Source organism: Sinocyclocheilus rhinocerous, unplaced genomic scaffold (genome assembly GCF_001515625.1).
Source record: "Sinocyclocheilus rhinocerous isolate Xijiao unplaced genomic scaffold, SAMN03320098_v1.1 scaffold851, whole genome shotgun sequence".
In the NCBI taxonomy this organism is placed as follows: Eukaryota; Metazoa; Chordata; class Actinopteri; order Cypriniformes; family Cyprinidae; genus Sinocyclocheilus; species Sinocyclocheilus rhinocerous.
Genome location: NW_015624573.1, coordinates 929,807 through 946,916, shown reverse-complemented (window position 1 = coordinate 946,916; position 17,110 = coordinate 929,807). Strand labels below are relative to the sequence as shown.

The 17,110-nt window shown below is 37.1% G+C and overlaps 2 protein-coding genes across 3 annotated transcripts; both read right to left on the bottom strand.

Annotated features, from left to right (window-relative positions):
- Positions 1-1,045: 1,045 nt before the first annotated feature.
- Positions 1,046-4,062, bottom strand: LOC107744517 (protein phosphatase 1 regulatory subunit 3C-B-like). 2 transcript variants are annotated; one of them, XM_016558216.1, is made up of 3 exons: positions 3,897-4,062; positions 2,308-3,070; positions 1,046-2,274 (listed from the first exon to the last, which is right to left on the bottom strand). In XM_016558216.1, exons 1-3 carry the CDS (start codon positions 3,908-3,910, stop codon positions 2,113-2,115), a joined length of 939 nt encoding a protein of 312 aa, XP_016413702.1. In that variant the 5' UTR covers positions 3,911-4,062; the 3' UTR covers positions 1,046-2,112. The 2 variants fall into 2 exon arrangements, with proteins under 2 accessions (XP_016413702.1, XP_016413693.1); XM_016558207.1 differs by having other exon boundaries at positions 1,047-3,070.
- Positions 4,063-11,610: 7,548 nt separating this feature from the next.
- LOC107744866 (fibroblast growth factor-binding protein 1-like) lies at positions 11,611-13,186 on the bottom strand. Its single transcript, XM_016558687.1, has 2 exons — positions 13,129-13,186; positions 11,611-12,608 (listed from the first exon to the last, which is right to left on the bottom strand). The coding sequence occupies exon 2, from the start codon at positions 12,518-12,520 to the stop codon at positions 11,828-11,830; it is 693 nt and encodes a 230-aa protein (XP_016414173.1). The 5' UTR covers positions 12,521-12,608; positions 13,129-13,186; the 3' UTR covers positions 11,611-11,827.
- Between the last annotated feature and the right edge of the window lie 3,924 nt (positions 13,187-17,110).

Here is a 17,110-nt window from a genome sequence, read left to right as displayed (position 1 = left end):
AACTTTGTTGCAAGGTTGTTCCTAATACAGCAACTTTGGGAATGACTGTAAATTTGACATTGTTTGTTTTTCTTATCAATCTCTCTATTTTTTTTTTTCATCTTTTTGAAAGTCTTGAAAAGATGTGGATTTTTTCTTTAGCCCAATTCAATTTCCCTACAGAGGCATGCCATGTTTCTTGTATCCTTCTTATATCATACAGTGCTACTTTTAGGTTTTCTTTATATTCATAACTGGCTATTTGGGTTTTCACAGTGTGTACACTGCAACTGATATTGGAGTAACCTGAAAGAACCTCTACATGATGTTCCTCTGTTCACTGGTTTAATAAATGGTGATCAGCCAAAATAGGGTTGGCATGAGGGTAGGTATTTTTGAACTGTGTGTTCAGTACATGATCAGGCAGAGTGTGTTCATATCCAGGGTTATCAGAGGTCTGGTGTCTAAATCTGCTTCCCTTTTCTCTGCCTAACAGAGTTGTTTCATATATGTGTGTGAGTGCTTTTAAAATTTTCAGGAAAGTGGAAAATGGAGCTCTCTACATTCTCTGCATTCCTCATTGAGTGGAGAAGACCATGAGCTAACATTGAACCTCTGGCTGCTTCAAATGAAACTACTTACTATGATTTTAAAGAGAGCTTTATGCAGATAAAAGCAATTCATAAGATCCTTGATTTATATGGATATATTCATAAAGCCCAGGTGTCAAGCTACCGCATCAACCCATGCGACCATTCTCTTCTCCTCAGAAATTTGCATTATTATTCTCATTTTTTAAGGTGCTTGAGGGTTTAACTTTAATACTTTAATCAATTTAGCACTCAGTTTGCTTATAAACTCTACAATAGTAAAGGAACTCAGTTCTCAATGTCACTTGTGTTTTGTCCTATAAATGCTTTTTATGAGACCTGCTTAATTGCCACCAAAACCATATTGTTATCACTTTGGCAAGTAAGTAGGAAGTCTACACTGGACAGATCAGACATATTCTCACTCATTCTGACTACAGTTATTGAGAAACAGAATCTGAAAATGTGAAATTTTTATTTTAGAAAAATCACACCAAATACACACTCATTTACCAAGACATCAATTATTTCTTTCATAAAATGCAGCCATTTTTTCATGTCTGATTCGAACATGACATCACAACCAATTCCACTCATTTTCACTGAATTGCACTTACAATATACAAATTACCCAACAAAAGACACTACTTGCTTTACAATGACATTTGCTGAGCAGATCCTAATGCACAGAAACCATTATCAGGCCATTTGTTTCGCTTATTGCGTTCAGTTACATTACATTTTTAACACATCCAACACAAAAATGAATAAAAAAAGAGACACCTAAACATACGTGCATCTTGCAGATTAAAACTTGATCAAATAAAACCAAATCTATTTCAAGGCTGGTTTATTTATGGAGTACATATTAAATATGATAAATATTAATATTTCTTTGTTTTTTCCTTCTGAAAGTTTGTAGCCAGTAAAGGTTACCCCTTCAATATGAAGGACAATCTCACTGGTTGCATACCAACTGTTCATCTCTTCCATAATAGAATCTCCAACTGGAAATCTGCTGAAAATTGGCTAGTGAGACACAGATATATCCTCTTCAAATGATCAGACTTGATTTTCACTTGGTATCATTTTTTATAGTGCACAGTCTGCAGATGTCGCACACAATGGCAGCAGCATAACAAAAAATTCTCTTAGCACACTTATGACAAAGGCACATTTTATACAATGAACCGACAAAGATGTTATATAGTGTTTACTCGAGACCTCCTAGCGGTCTAGCGCTTCATGAAAGGGGTCATCGCACATTGTACTCAAAAGAATAAAACATGCTGTATTGCACGGAAGCAACATGTTCCATCTAAAAGAAACAAGGTTCACTCTATGTGACCAATTCAACCAGTCTCTGTCCCCTCTTTAATCTGCTAACAGACAGCTGATCTAGGTCTGCTTGTAAAGTAATCAGCAGGTAAATCATATTAAGAGCTCTTAAGAGAATGTTAATCTTCTTCTGTTGTCATACCGAGAGATATATTGGTGCTAAAAGCTTTCAACACATTTGGATAGTTAATTATGTGAGCTCAAGTCACCAATAGGGGTCACTGGTTGCAATGTGCCCCCAACTCTGCCAGTTTGGGAAAATGCCATTGGATTGGAGCGGACTTTTACATTTATAAACCTCCTTGTCTTGTGTTTTCCTGCCTAACTTTCTGGATTCATTCGGTTTCTTTCCCTGGTTTGTGGAATTCCATGTATTGTTTTGTTGCCAAGATGTTGAAACCAGTCCATAGTTTCTGCCATCGTTGTTGTCCCAGTAGGTCTGCTCTCCAGTTCTGTAGCTAATGCAAAATTCGAACTTATTCTGACGGGGCACATACCCAGGCAGTTCAATGGCAAACGAGAATGTGTCTGTATCCTGACAACCATAGACATTATTCATAAACGTGCATTCCACATCCTGGAAGCTCTTCCAGGTGTCGAAAGTGATTCGCACATGCACCAACTTCTCGTAGGCCAGGTTACGCACTTTGATAGTGCCAGTGAGGGCTCGCTCCTGTAGGGTACAGTTCTCCAAACAAACCAAGTTCTTCAGCAGCCGACTACGAAAATCTAGGTAGTCTGCTGCTGGCTGTGGAAAATCTAGAATTCTGCTCTGGACTGAATTTATATGGAGAGTTCCTGTGACGTCCTCTAAGTTTTCCAGGTCAAATTGCAGTTCGGATGTAACAGGTTCTCTGTTTTCGAAAGTTGAGAAGACATGCACCACGGTTAATGACATACCCTTTGAGTCGGCAAACACAACCTTCTTTTTGGCCTTGGATTTTGGGGTCTGCCAGTCCAGACGAGGGGGCTCCAGGTGGGCTCTAGAGCTCAAGCAGGGCCGGAGGGGTTTGTAGCAGGTGTTGACCAGGTTGCGTGTCCTGTAGTCTTCATAAGAGCTCAGGAAGCTGCGCAGTGGGGGAGAATGGGTGATGTACAGCTGCACAGCCACATCCACGGGCATAACTGGACCCGGCATTGGAGGACTGAGGAGATGAAGAACTCTAAACACATACAGACAAAAGACAACCCAGATGTGTGAGTACAATGTCTTTAAAATGTTTCAAAAAGTCAAAGAAAGTTTCAAAAAAAGTTTCAAAAAAAGTTTTAAAAGATATTCTGCTACAAAATGATATTCTAGGAGGAAACAATTTGCCTTTATGAAGCAACACAACACAAATTAGACATGAGTCCTGAGATTTTTTTTTTTTTTTTTTAATGATACTGTATTATTACTGTGGTATGCAACTGCAACCACATGTTCTGGACTTGGAAAATGTCTTGTCCATGTATGTAGGAATGTATTTGCTTCTGTCATTGTGCAGTGTCCTTGAGCTTGGAAAAGGCACTATATAAATTAAACTTATTATTATTATGAGTGGAAATGACAAATGATTGTGACAGTGGCCCTTGAGCCCCCCACAGGAAGTCAAAACTTCCTTGTAGGTTGTAGGGCTCTTAAAAGTATTTTGATTTTACATGCAAATGTATGTATATACATTTTGATTTCACATGTAAATAAATGTATGTGCTTCACTTAGGGTTTCAAACATTTCAGTAACCACAAAAGATATGGAAAAAGAGATTCGCGAACTTCGCGTTGCCCAAGCAGGTAACCATAACAACCCTCGGCATTCGAACACTTTTTGTTATAAAAAAATAATAAAAAATTACATTAAAAATACATTAAACATATACACTAAAATACATCACAAAAGGGTTTTTGTTTTAAACAAATATTTACGATAGTCGACATGTCGCTAACTGTACTAGAAGCACCAGAAAACACTTTGCATTTTTAAAACGTACTGGTTTAAATAACGTTCTTACCTTGTGAAACTCATGAAGAAAGTGCTTCAGTTTAAAGTGGTCTCTTGAGCAAAGCACATTGCAGGAGAAACAGGATTTATAAGCAATTCCAGAGCGCTGAATTTAAAGTAAAAATTCGTGATTTCAAGGGTTCTCCCCAGAATAGCCTGTCCTCTGCCGACACACCCACTCCACGCTGAACACACACTGCGAGTCCTTTAATAAATCCTAGTACCGCTTATTTGCATATTCCACACCCCAACCAATAACAGAGCAGCACATTTTTGTGTCGACCAATCATCACTTGAATAGATTTAGTTCCGTGGACCCCTGTCGGAGCAAATTATATCGCACTCGAGTGTGAATATCTACTCAATTATCGTGGATTTGTTAAACTGACATCCTCTTGGGTGTAGTAATGGTGGTAGTTTATATTCTCTTTTATTTTAAGACTTGTAAATGTTAGGTTTTCTTCATTCTGATGGAGGTAACGCAGCTGGGTAATCTTTAATCTATTGAGCGTGGTTGTTTGCCCTGTGAATGTAGGTCATGGGTAAAGTTAATCTTTATTTCCTGATGGTTGTAATAAACCATGAATCTAAACTTAGCACTGACACTAACAACTTATACAAATGTATATAACACTACCATTACGATCCAACAGTGTCTGGTGTGTTTACCATGGTCCAAATGTCCAAATGGCTCTTTGGCCCCATCCCATACATGACTGTGGCGCATGATAGAATAATCTGGTTTTACAAGCACTCCAACTTCAGGCCATCCAATCCATGTCAAAGTCCTTAATGCAAGTTATACTAATTAAAAACTGACATCTTCTCTCTCTCAATCAGATCTTCCCTATTTCTCTCATAGTTTTGTGATTTTATCACCATCATTATTTGATTAACGATTTAGTGACGACACACTCTGATTGATTGATGTGCATGGACAGATGTCCACCTCAGTGATCAATACCTTAGCACCTTTCTTATTGATGTGCAAATGTTGAAGCTGTTTCGACTGTATGTTTTGGTGATTAGAGGTTATCAACCCAGTGGGGCACGAAAACTAGCAAAGGGTCCGAACATGCAAAAGACCTCTCCTTCTCTCTCTCTAAAGGTAGCAACACCAAGACCATGGGTTTGACTCCAGTCAGGGAAGGGGGATGTTATGAGAAAATATGAGATATAGGAGGGGAAATTATATTCCTACGCTTTTGCGTTCTCTCGCTAAAGCTTCGCGTTCCCCAGAGAAACTGCGTTCGCTCGCAAAACGTTTGCGGTTCACCGAAAAAAATGTTCTAGCAAAGCGGTTCATTTGATCACAAACTCATTTGACCCCCAGTTTTGCTGGCTAACGCAAGTCTCTCTAGTGAGCCCAAAAGTTTTGCGAAAGAACGCAAAAAACGTATTTGAAATTTATTTTTTACTCCCGTGTCATGTTTTTTTCTATCACCATTCCCTTTAGCTATGTAACACTGGTATGGAATGTATAATTTAAAATATACTGAATTAAGTTATTAGCTTAATGCATGAAGGTATTAGTGTGCTGGCCTGTCGATATCCTTGTCACGTACAGTACATTAAAACCACTTGACTACAAAAGGCATTTAATATAGGCTACTTTAACTTAAACATAGACATTTTCGTGGCATTTGTGGTAGAATAACATCTGCAAGGATTTAGACTGAGTCTGACCTTAAACATTGTTGCTTCTGTGGCATGAAGATATGATTAGACTATATCCTTACAATTACATAATAAGCCCGAGTCATACTGCCAAACCAGACTATGGCACACGAGCCTGAAATAAAATGAGTGCTTGACTGTATCACAAAACTTCAATGTCTTATTCTGTGCAAATGTTACCAATTGGAATATACAATGGTGGAGAGAGACATCTAGTGGACACTATAAAGAAAATATTCATTTTAAATTTAGAGTCTTAAATCTGATCGACACCTGCCTTACTTTTTGCTGGACTGTCATGTCCAATAAAATACATGAGTCCTGTTAGTAAAATCTTATTTTAGAGACACTTTTTCATAGACAGACAGACAGACAGACAGACAGATAGACAGACAGACAAACAGATAGATAGATCTTTACAGAAGGAGAACAGTGGTGTAATATAAAACAGTGTGGTAAGTCACATATGTGTATTTCAACACCCTCAAGTACAGACAGACTATTTCACGGGACTATCTCGTGTCAGCCAGATTTACAAACACATGACACAATTCAGCCAATCAGTAAACCAGATGCTCTCCTGACTACCTAGGTTTGGGTCGATGCACCACACCAACCAACTGTCTAAAAAAAAGCCTGGCATAGGGGGTTATTTGACATGTTGCAACTTCACAAACTTTTAAAAAGAGACAAATGCAAATCACGTGTTATGAATAGCTGTGGTACACTTCTACCGACCAATGAATGCAAGTTCAAGAGTTATGATGTTTTACTGGTGTAAATGTCAAATTCTTTTGTTTGGAGGCCACAGTGAAATATTTTTACAGAACAAATAATAGCCCAGAGCTGACCCAAACCCACAGAAATGTATCCACAATGAATAATTAAATACTTACTATGATTTTATAATCATTCATAATTATTTCATTTTTTTGTATTTTATAGTTATTTCACAATTTATGTATTTAATTTAATAATTTAATTATTAATTAAATAATTACATTCTATATAAATATGTTTTGTTTTTCAATACATTAAGTGATGAGTTTTTCTTTAATTTTTCCCTTTAAAAAGGGAATTCTGTAAAAGACAATATCTCCCTTTGTATTGAACTTTGAGCATTGTAACGTTGCAGATGGTGTTTATGCTCAAACAGCAACATTAAACACTAACTAAAGTTAAAAAGGTGAAATCATAATCAATGACCCCTTTAAAATTTTGTTAACTTGTAATAGCCAGCCAACAGGTCCACTGGGGCTGCAGGTCTGTCTTGAAGATCTGCACTAATATCTCTTATCCAGCATGAGACGCTGTTGTTCTGATCAGAGCTCACAGGCATTGAATCAAACTCAATGACCAGCCCTTCTGTACAAATATGTGTTTTGCAGTTGTTAGTTTGTAGATTTTCAATATATTACTGTAAGACCTGGGGTTGGCTGCTTAATCTGTTTCCATAAATCATCTTTAAAAATAACCTTGCTGCTTCCACTAATGAAGCAATTTGGTGACGTGTGCCAAGATGCCGACTGACACAAGATGCAGAGCGTGCCAAAAAACTTGTGCGTTTTAATCTTTGTAATCTTTGTTTAGCTTTTTTAAAGCTGAACTCCATGAGGCAGCAGAAATTCTGATACCATGAACAAATTAATGCTTCACAAACTTATTATTTTCTTATTGGGCAAATAACCCATGAGCCCTGTGTTTCCACATGGCACAGTTTCTAACCTCTACTATGTCAGAACTAATTTTGTGTGTCTTGTATCACTCTTTGCAGTTTTCCTTTGGATCGGTGTAAGGCTCAAGAGGGTGAATGTGGCATAAGGCCAGGTTGGAGAATAGAACATTGCAAGGGTGTCCGAATGGGTCACTTCTCCACTTTGTACAAAGCTGTTCCGATGTGGGAAGCGTCTTGAGCCCTTTTGTGTGATTCTCAGGGGTCCCAATTGGGTTTTGGGGAGGATGGTGTTGTTTCCCTGTGGATCTGGATGGGAAAGGGGGCCGTAAATGGGGCATCTGGCTGAATGCCTGTTTTAAACACTTGATTTATGTGCACAGACTAAGAGCCAGTCTGTTTAGTAAGTAATGTGTCCGTGTAAGAAAGTGTGTATTTGCTCGATAGACTGGGCTGAGACGTGCGGCTCATTGAGATTTTGGTAAGATTCGAACACATTGTAATTTTACTAAGCATTTCAGATCACTTTCACATAAATTTGAGTGTACTGAATAAAGTACTGAGAGTATAATTTATGCAAAATATTAGGTAACTCAAAGAACAAAAGGGCACTATATATATATATATATATATATATTTTATTTTTTTTTCAGTTTGTGCACATATATATATATATATATATATATATATATATATATAAAATGTATTTTCTCATTTGGAAGTAAGGTCAGGTTTATGAGGTGATGGGCATAAAACTGTCAGCCTTGTTTTATTGTGTTTAATTCTGTTGACGTTTTTGCTCTCAGGGACATTTGCTCTCAGTAAGTAAATCAACAATTTTCAATCCTTTTTTAACTGTCCTTGTTGAATGACAAAATACTTGAACTGAATATGTCTCTCTGTCCATCTCACTGAACAGTTAAACTCACAGAAAATACAACAAAAACACATTTTTATATATAAAATGTACATAGGCTACTAGCATACATAAATTCGAATCAGTGAATCTTTTTTAATCTGTTCATTTACATTAACCTTCTGAATGAACCGATTCACTAATATTAATCTGACCTCCAACGCTACATGAGAGGACATGATTAAGGAAGTATTGAATCACTAAAATGAATTGGACTTTTCAATGCTACAAATGAGAGAGGGGGACCATTTAGGACGAATCGAGTCACTAAAAATATTCGGTTTTACATGGCTACCTATATGAGAAAGGTAAATATAGGATGAATCGAATTAAAAAGAAGAAAAAGAAATAAAAAAGGATGAACCGAGAATGAACTTTCGACGCTAGGCTTTATATATTCGAGAGAGGAGTTCAGGTAAGCGTGTTTGTTTCTTTTGCTCCGATATTAAAACTGAGTTTGCTTGCTCTACACAACTGTAACTTAGTTTGTTCCTGTAAAATCTTTAGTGACTTAAGGATTAGTGACGTGACATGCGGCCAAGTATGGTGACCCATACTCGGAATTAGTGCTCTGCATTTATCCCATCCAAAGTGCACACACACAGCAGTGAACACACACACACACCGTGAACACACACCCAGAGCAGTGGGCAGCCATTTTTTTGCTGCGGCACCCGGAGAGCAGTTGGGGGTTCGGTGCCTTGCTCAAGGGCACCTCAGTCGTGGTATTGAAGGTGGGAGAGAGCGCTGTACATTCACTCCCCCCCCCTACAATCCCTGCCGGTACGAGACTCGAACCCACAACCTTTGGGTTCTACTATTTTTACTACTATGAAAATGTCATGCTACTAATCTAGTTACAGTAAGTTAGGCGCCTTCACACCGCCAGGGACTCATTCGATCAGGGATTCATTCGATCAAACGAATTCCGTCTCTAGCAGTGTGGAAAAGGTTAGTAGCTCCGCTACTTTTTTAGTTAGGTACGCTCGGACACTGCTTTCCTCTCCTCTCTTTTCCCTGTAGAGAGTTTGATGGTCACTTTTAACCCAAAGTGTCATGTATTCTCTGCATGCAGCAAATTAACAAAACAAACATGGTTTAATCAAAAATCAAAACTCTAATATAAATCTAAAAAGAGGATTATAGGAGACTGAAGGTCTTGACTCAGGCACCCCTCTATATATAATGCTTGTTCACAACTGAAGACTCAGTCAGAGCTGATTAATATTGTGGAATTTAAAGTCATTTACCATTCATACATGAGATCAACCCATAGTTGTTTACCAATAATCTCAAACAAATTTGTCCAAACCCCCTGCAGAGGCAAACACACACATACATCTGCAGCACCCCGCCAAATATTTAGTGCTTTTCCATGGATGAGAAAAAAGGGTGATTAGTTCTTTTAAATAAATATTAGTTTTTTTTCTCTTGGTGAGACAGCAGTTTGTGTAGTGAGGAAAGAGAATAGCTGAAAAGTCTTTCTCTAAACATGTCGTGTTGGCCTTGACAGTAAATGCACTGCATTGCTGCAGACTCAAAGCACAATCTTTGGGAAGACAGTGAATTGATTCAGGAATGATTTTTACAAATTCAGAACCATTCGATCCGATTCACAATGAAATTTGATCAAATTCTTTTCAATTTTACTTAATGACTCGATTCAGTATTTTTAGGTGCATTGTTAAAACAAGAGTCACTTCATGAGCATTTTACGGTTTCTTGTGAGAAAAACTTCAGGAACTTAAAGGTCTTCACAGGAACCCATCAAAATAAAAGTTTGGTTTAACTTGAAGAAACTGTGACGGAGGTATATTACTTCATGCAATGCTAGGCCTACTACTACTAATAAAATTATTATTAAAACATTATTTTTAAGGAATATTTACCAGAAAAAATATTTACCAGAATTTATTATTTGATTATTAAAATGTAATGAAACCATTAAAATTTAATCCATAAAATTAATGGAAAACACAGAATTTGGTTTTTAAAAAAAACTAAATTTATTTAGTTTTTTATTTACATTTATTTCATTTAAATTTAATGTATTTCATTGCGCATTAAAAAAATAATTTTTGTTAATTTTTTAATCAATTGCTGTTACGTTGTGGACTTTTTGTGGTTTTGATTAATTTTACATGTTTTTTGATTAATAACATTTAATTTAACAATTAAAACAGAGTCTGGAGAAATTAAAAGGGGAAAAAATGGAAGTTTGAAAAAAATAAAGGAATTTGGGAAAAAATAAAATGGATTTTATAGGGTCCTATTATATATATTAAGCATTATTCAGTGTTGTCAGGACAGCATGAAAAGTCACATAATATTTGGCAATTGTCTCAGAAAGTTGAGACAAATTGGTGCCAATGCCATGAGCAAAGATGACAAATTTCAAATTGTGTACTTCTGGGTGATTAGATTATGTATTACAGACGTTCTTTATGCCAGATGCCAATTTGGCACACATGAAAGTCACTTTTACAGGTGAGTTTAATTTAACAAAGCAAAGTCAGTAGGAGTCCATTTATCCTTAAAACAGCTACACTCCAGAGGGCTTTAGACATCTATGTAATATCGTTCCTCCAACATAGTTGAAAAGATGAATCTGCTGTATTAACCCTGCCACTGAGTCTATTGACGAAATCCATTTGTGACTATGAGCAAAATATTGTAATCTATCTCTGCTTGCTTGGCTGACTCAGAATGTTCTAAGCCTTCAATAGATGACTCAAAATCTAGCTTCTTTGTCCGACAATTTAGCTGCACAGCTTGCTTATTAAATGTGTCGCTGTAGGAAGTTGTGAGACTACAGAAAAGCCTGAACAAAAGAGCCATATTCTCCCCACAATATTTTCCTCTTCTTCTCCAATTGGCTCACCAGGGGGAAGGTGAAAGCCACTTAAATGGCACATTTAATCGATTTGAACTATCGCATGAGATCCTCTATTTTCTGTGACCGTCATTTTAGACCACTGATAAGGCTGACTATGCTGAGTGCACAACGGATAAAGCCACTGCCGTCTGAATACAACATACTCACTGACAAACACCTATATACACACATTTATACACATGAATACACAATATAAAAAGTTCATGAAAGTGCAAGGTTCTTTTATTCATCTTGTGTGAGAGCTGAAGGACTTTAAATCTTGTCAATCAGCTGTGTTAAGCACTGCGATCTATAAGTTATGAATGATGGAATTATTTTCTGTCATATATTTATACAATTTTGCTTTTAAAAATGTATACGTTTAATTCATTAAATTTGTTTTTTTTATTGATCTGAATATTATTTGCAATAATCATATACAACAATTTTCATAATGAGTAAAAAGTCAAAGGTCATGTGTCGAATATAAAATACAATTATTCATATCTATAAAAAGTTAAATCAGGTTTAGTTACAATATACACAAGTAATTAATTGTAAGATCATAGTTAATTTGATTAGTGTGATTGTTAAATATTATACATAAACTACTTTCTCTGTCTATTTGTCTTCCTCTTCTCAACATAATTTTTTATCCATGATGTCGAACTAGATGATGAACTTCTGCTAAGTCGTATTTTTGACACCCGACATCGTTGTCTTTCTGTCTTTTTCACATGCAACAACATTCTTATCCTCCCCTGGGTCCGAGAAAGCATTGATAGCAGATGTTTCTATTTTTTAACCATCAAAAAACTTGACAAAGAAGTTGCAGACAGAATGCCATCCCTCTCCGCAGTAGTTCACAGCAGGCTCCATGTCTGAGAATCCATCATTCATTACTTCTCCGAAGCCCTCATCCTCTTCTTTCTTCACCTCCTCTTCCTTCTCTTTCTGTACTTCTTTTTCTTTCCTTGCAGGTGCCTCCGTTTTCCGTTTGCTCTCTTCTAGCATTCCCTTGCTCGTGTGCGTGGTGGTCTCTTCTCCGCTTCTCTCCGTGAGTTTCATGTGAGATGCGCTGGGCGCTTTTTTACACAGGCGTGTTTTCAGGACTTTCTCCCCCTCGCAAGCGTTCTTTCGTTTCTTCAGTTTGCTCACCACCTGTTTCCAGTACTGGGAGGACTGAGTGCTGTAGACGGAGCATTCCTGAGGTTTTCCAGCAAACTGGCATGTGTAGTGAGGTCCGAGCCCCTCCTCACTTGGGGCGGTGCAGCTCACCTGGAGCAGGATGTTAGCTCCTCTCTCTAGCGTCTCCCAGGTGCAGCGGTGCCCATCCTTAGTGCTTAGTTGACCTGACCCCAGCGAGGGATTTACTGCCGTACTCTCTGATCCAGTCACTGCATCTGATGGCTGCTTGGACTTCTTTTTTGCCTCAGAGAATGACAGGACGAGGAAGAGGAGAGAAAAGATGAAGAGTAGACTCCGCCCTCCCATGGCTGCGTGAATGCAAGTTAAAGAATGGGAGAAATCTCTGGTTTAGGGTACACACAGCACCCTCAGAATGGAAACAAAATCACAGCACCTGCAAAACACAGAGGAAAAAATGATGCAGGGTAAATCCATAAATACATTTGTTTCTTGAAATAAAACAAATAAAAAAACAAAACTTTTTTTTACTTTGAGATAACATTTCTCATTTTCATTTAGTTAAACTGTACTAAAATAACTTTAATAAAACTAAAAATGAAATAAAAATGAGCAAAAACAATACAGGCATATTTAAATAAATAGATCAAATTAAAAAAAAACGTATTCAAAAATAATAACATTCAAAATATTAGTAAAAATGATAATAGTATAAATAGTATGATACTAATACAATAACACTGACATGAGTCTTCAAATGTTTTAAAAATTATACTTTTTTTATTTAACAATGGCCCGATGATGCACCAAATCACATCCCACCATCGTCATCCTCATAAACAAAACTAGCACAGATATGATGCGTTTCCCCTCCTTTTATGCCACTCAAGAACCTGCATTTAAAAAACAGCTGAAACATTACATATTCTCGTTTCTCTCAGTGCTGTTTTACTTACCGAGCTGAGTGTTCCTTCAGGACTGTGAGTTAGAGAGGCTTGTGGAAGGATAAGAAAGCAGGGGGGAGAAATAAAAGATGGAATCGAGGGATAAAGAAAAGGGAGGGGGGGGGGCTGGATGGGGGATGCTTTTTGGGGGCATCAATAGGGTATCCAAACCTCCCAAATCTGGCACCTCCCTCCTCGTCTGAAGACAAATGGACACCCCTCACCCCATCCCTTCTCTCCACTTCTTTGTCTCCTTTCACTCAATCTTTCAGCTTCTCTCTCGCCTATCCTCATTTCCTGAGCACTTGGTGTCTTACAACATGAATAAATAGAAATTTTTTTTTTGTCTTTGACTAAATAAACAAAAATAATTGGAACCATTTCAAAAGGGAGACTGCTAATTACTTTAATGTTAAATAGCATCAAACAACATTTCCTTGTTGTTTGGCCATTTGTCTTTTCAAATGTACTTATCCTTGGATCAGCAAGCACCCTAAATTTCCCTAAGGGGGACTTTTTTTTTTCTTTCTTTTTTTTTTTGTTAACATTTTTCCAGTTAAAAGCTGTAGACTTGAAAAACACTTATGTGTTTGCCTGTGATTTTGTGTTTGTGTTTATAGTCTGAAAGAGTTTGTGTGTGTGTGTGTGTGTTTGTTATTTGCATTTGCGTCCATGCTTACGTATATGTTAACACTTTCTAATCCTAAACCATCCCTGTGGCCGAGTCGTGCTCTGCTCTTTTTCCGCTCAGTTAATTCAGATTCTTGATAGTCAGTTGTGTCTCCATACCAACCGAACCCCAGCTGCTGACCCACAGCAGACACTGGTAAGGTCATACATGGCTGTTGTCTTGCTTAGGGCCTCACAGGCAGTTTGGATTCATTCCAAACCCTGAATGTGCTTTTGGGAATTACGTGTTGAACTATGAGCAGCTATGAGCATCTCATGAGTGAGGAGCTTGCGGGAATCAAATTAACTAATAGAGTCTGCTTCTACTCACTGCATTAAAGTTACAAGTTTTTTTGCTGTTCTTGTTGTCTTTTGTGTTTTCTGCATCTACATCATGTTTTTGCTATCTGCATTTGCTTTCTATTTATCTAGTGAGCCACTGAGAAAAAAGCAACAATTTGGGTATTAAATATGGCCCTGAGATGCTCTGCATAGTTCTTCATTTTGAAGATTAATGAAATGGTTTGAATTTACCATGAGAAGAATGTGTGGCATGTGTGAGGGTTTTCAGCTCAAAGACTGTGTTCTTGTTAAGATTCAGAAAGAATCTCTGCAGTGGATTCTCATCAGATCACAGCAGCAACATCTCCCTCTGCTGGTGGTGGAGATGTGTTTGGATTTAGGCTTCTACAGGAGTTATCTGCCTTATTTTGCAATGGAAGTAAGCTATTTTTTGAATATAGGTACATAACTAGAAGAATAACAAAGTTCAGGAAACAGTAAAACAGCTGGTGCTACAAACCAGAGTGATTATGATAATAAAGTAAGTGTGATTATGATATGATAAAAGATACTAGTTTGCAATAAAAAGCAGCATAATATAATCTTTTGTACAGGTAAAATAAGCCATCGACACCGGAATCCTACCATACCATATTCAAATTACAAATGTCCACACCTGCTCTTACGTTAAAATAAGGTGGATTTAGGGGACCACTGGCTGAAAATGTCCTAAATATGATAAAACCTTTTATAATAATAATAATAATAGTTTTATTATTATTACATTTTTATTATTTAATTATAATATTAATTACAATATACATTATTATATAGTGATAATATATTGATTTACTTGATTGATGTGTATTAAAATAAAGATATGTAGTTTTAGTTATGTATAGTTTTTTATATGTATTAGGCCACTTATAACATCCAAAAACCATCTCTTTATAACCCTATAATATAACCTTCTCTTTATACATTATAGTCAACAGAAATCAATTAGATCTGATAGCTGATAGCTGATCATGGTGACCACATTCATAGGGTGATCGTTTGTTCATTTACATAGCATAGGATGGTTGAAGAAATCTGAATTCCATGAATTCAGATCTCGTTTGATGGGCCTGCAGCTGTCCAGAGTGCCTTGGCCTCCGTCTGATTCACAATTAGATTCTCCCCCGTCATTAGCAGCCCGCAAGGTCGACACGGGGTGCATCTTGCCTGCTCAGTAATCACCGTCGATGGTGCTGGATGGCCACTGTGCTCGCTGATTGCAGAACTGCTCGGAAGATAAACCGGGACTGGGTGTTGAAGAAATGCCATTCCTCATCAAGGACTCGTGTAGTGTCATCAGCCGCTCGCTGAAGAAGATAATCTCACATATCATCAGTCGTTAGGGGAGAATAACAGACGCAAGGACTTCTGCATTACATGAGAGAGGAGAAAAGTGTCTGAATGTCATTAAAATGAAAAAGGCAGAGTGGCTGGATTGCGACTTTGAGTGATGTGTCTGTTGACAGGTGCTGGGAGTACTTCACTCATCTTATGCTCTGCATGGGGACCTCTCAATGACTGTAGCCGATACGTTGTGCTGCCACAACATAATGTTTCTGATCTGACCACAAATAGTGCTTTCGTTGTAGCAGTGTGGGGTACAAGAAAATTTAATTTTCATGCTTCCAAAGTGGCTCTTTTTACAGGAAGCTTTTTGCCCCTAAATAGTGTTTTTTCACTTAGCCTATTCATTCAAAAACAATTGAATTAATCCCCTTCAATGAAGCTGAAAATCTTAAGTCTTTTGTCTCAAAATATATGTTGACGTTTCAAGCATTCCAATTATAAGTTTGCGTCATTTTAGTCTTGTTGTACTATAATGCATTCATGTTGAATCTGTCATATTAAATAATCATTTATAATAAAAACTAATTTTTTTTTAAAAAACAGCAAACTTCAACGGGGCCTTGAAATAACGCAAAACAAGCATTGAAATATAGCAAAACAAAGTTTAAAAATATAAGAAAACATTTTCAAATTGATTGTAATTTCTAGACCTGAAAAAGTCATGTAAAGTAGTAAAATCGTAAAAGCTCAGAAAAAAAAAATTCTGGAAATTGTTTAAAATATTTTATGTAGATATTGTGAGCACAAAATCAGGGTTCCCGCGGGTCCTTAAAAAAGTCTTTAAAAGTCTTAAATTTAGTTGTATCAAATTTAAGGCCATAAAACGTCTTAAATTGTACAAAAAAAAGTCTTAAAGTCACCATGAAATCAAAATGGAAGTTTTTTTGGCTTTTAGTATGAATATGTTTGCCTTAATTAAGGTTAGCCTATCTATAAGCTAGTGTGCTCCAAAACAATGACAACATTTGCGTTTAGAAGATATAAGCATTCAAAACTTACAGTCTCTCACTTCCGCCAATATGGATAAACTATTTTGATGACATCATCCTGCACTTCAGCTTCTCATCAAACTTTCTGTCCAATCAAATGCTCTCTAGAATCCGAAGCGCCCCGCCCCTACACTATAAATAGACGCTGAAGCTGCTACTGAAATCGGTCACTTGTTCATAGAATTAGTATTTTCTGTACAGTGCATGGCAGGTAGTGCACTATATAGGGGATAGGGAACGATTCAGACAGTGTAAATATGTTTTCCATTGGGGCGAAAGAAGTCTGGTTTCGCTCTGTCACGTTAACCGCCACAGCGCGCACAGTCTGCTCCGGTCCAGAGACATGATAACACAGAGCGAATCATATGCGTGAATCGGCGTAGACCACAAAAAGGATCGGACCCATTTGAATTTTACACAGAATGCTATATTTTATAGCAATATGGATGAGATTGTGGCTGTCATACCCTGTCAAATGCGGCTTTACCGAGCTCAACGGCTCTGGTCCAAACTATGATTTAAAGGGGTCATATGATCTTGCTAAAAATAACATTATTTTGTGTATTTGGTGTAATGCAATGTGTTTATGTGGTTTAAGGCTCAAAAAACACATTATTTTCCACATAATGTACATTACAGTTTCTCCTCTA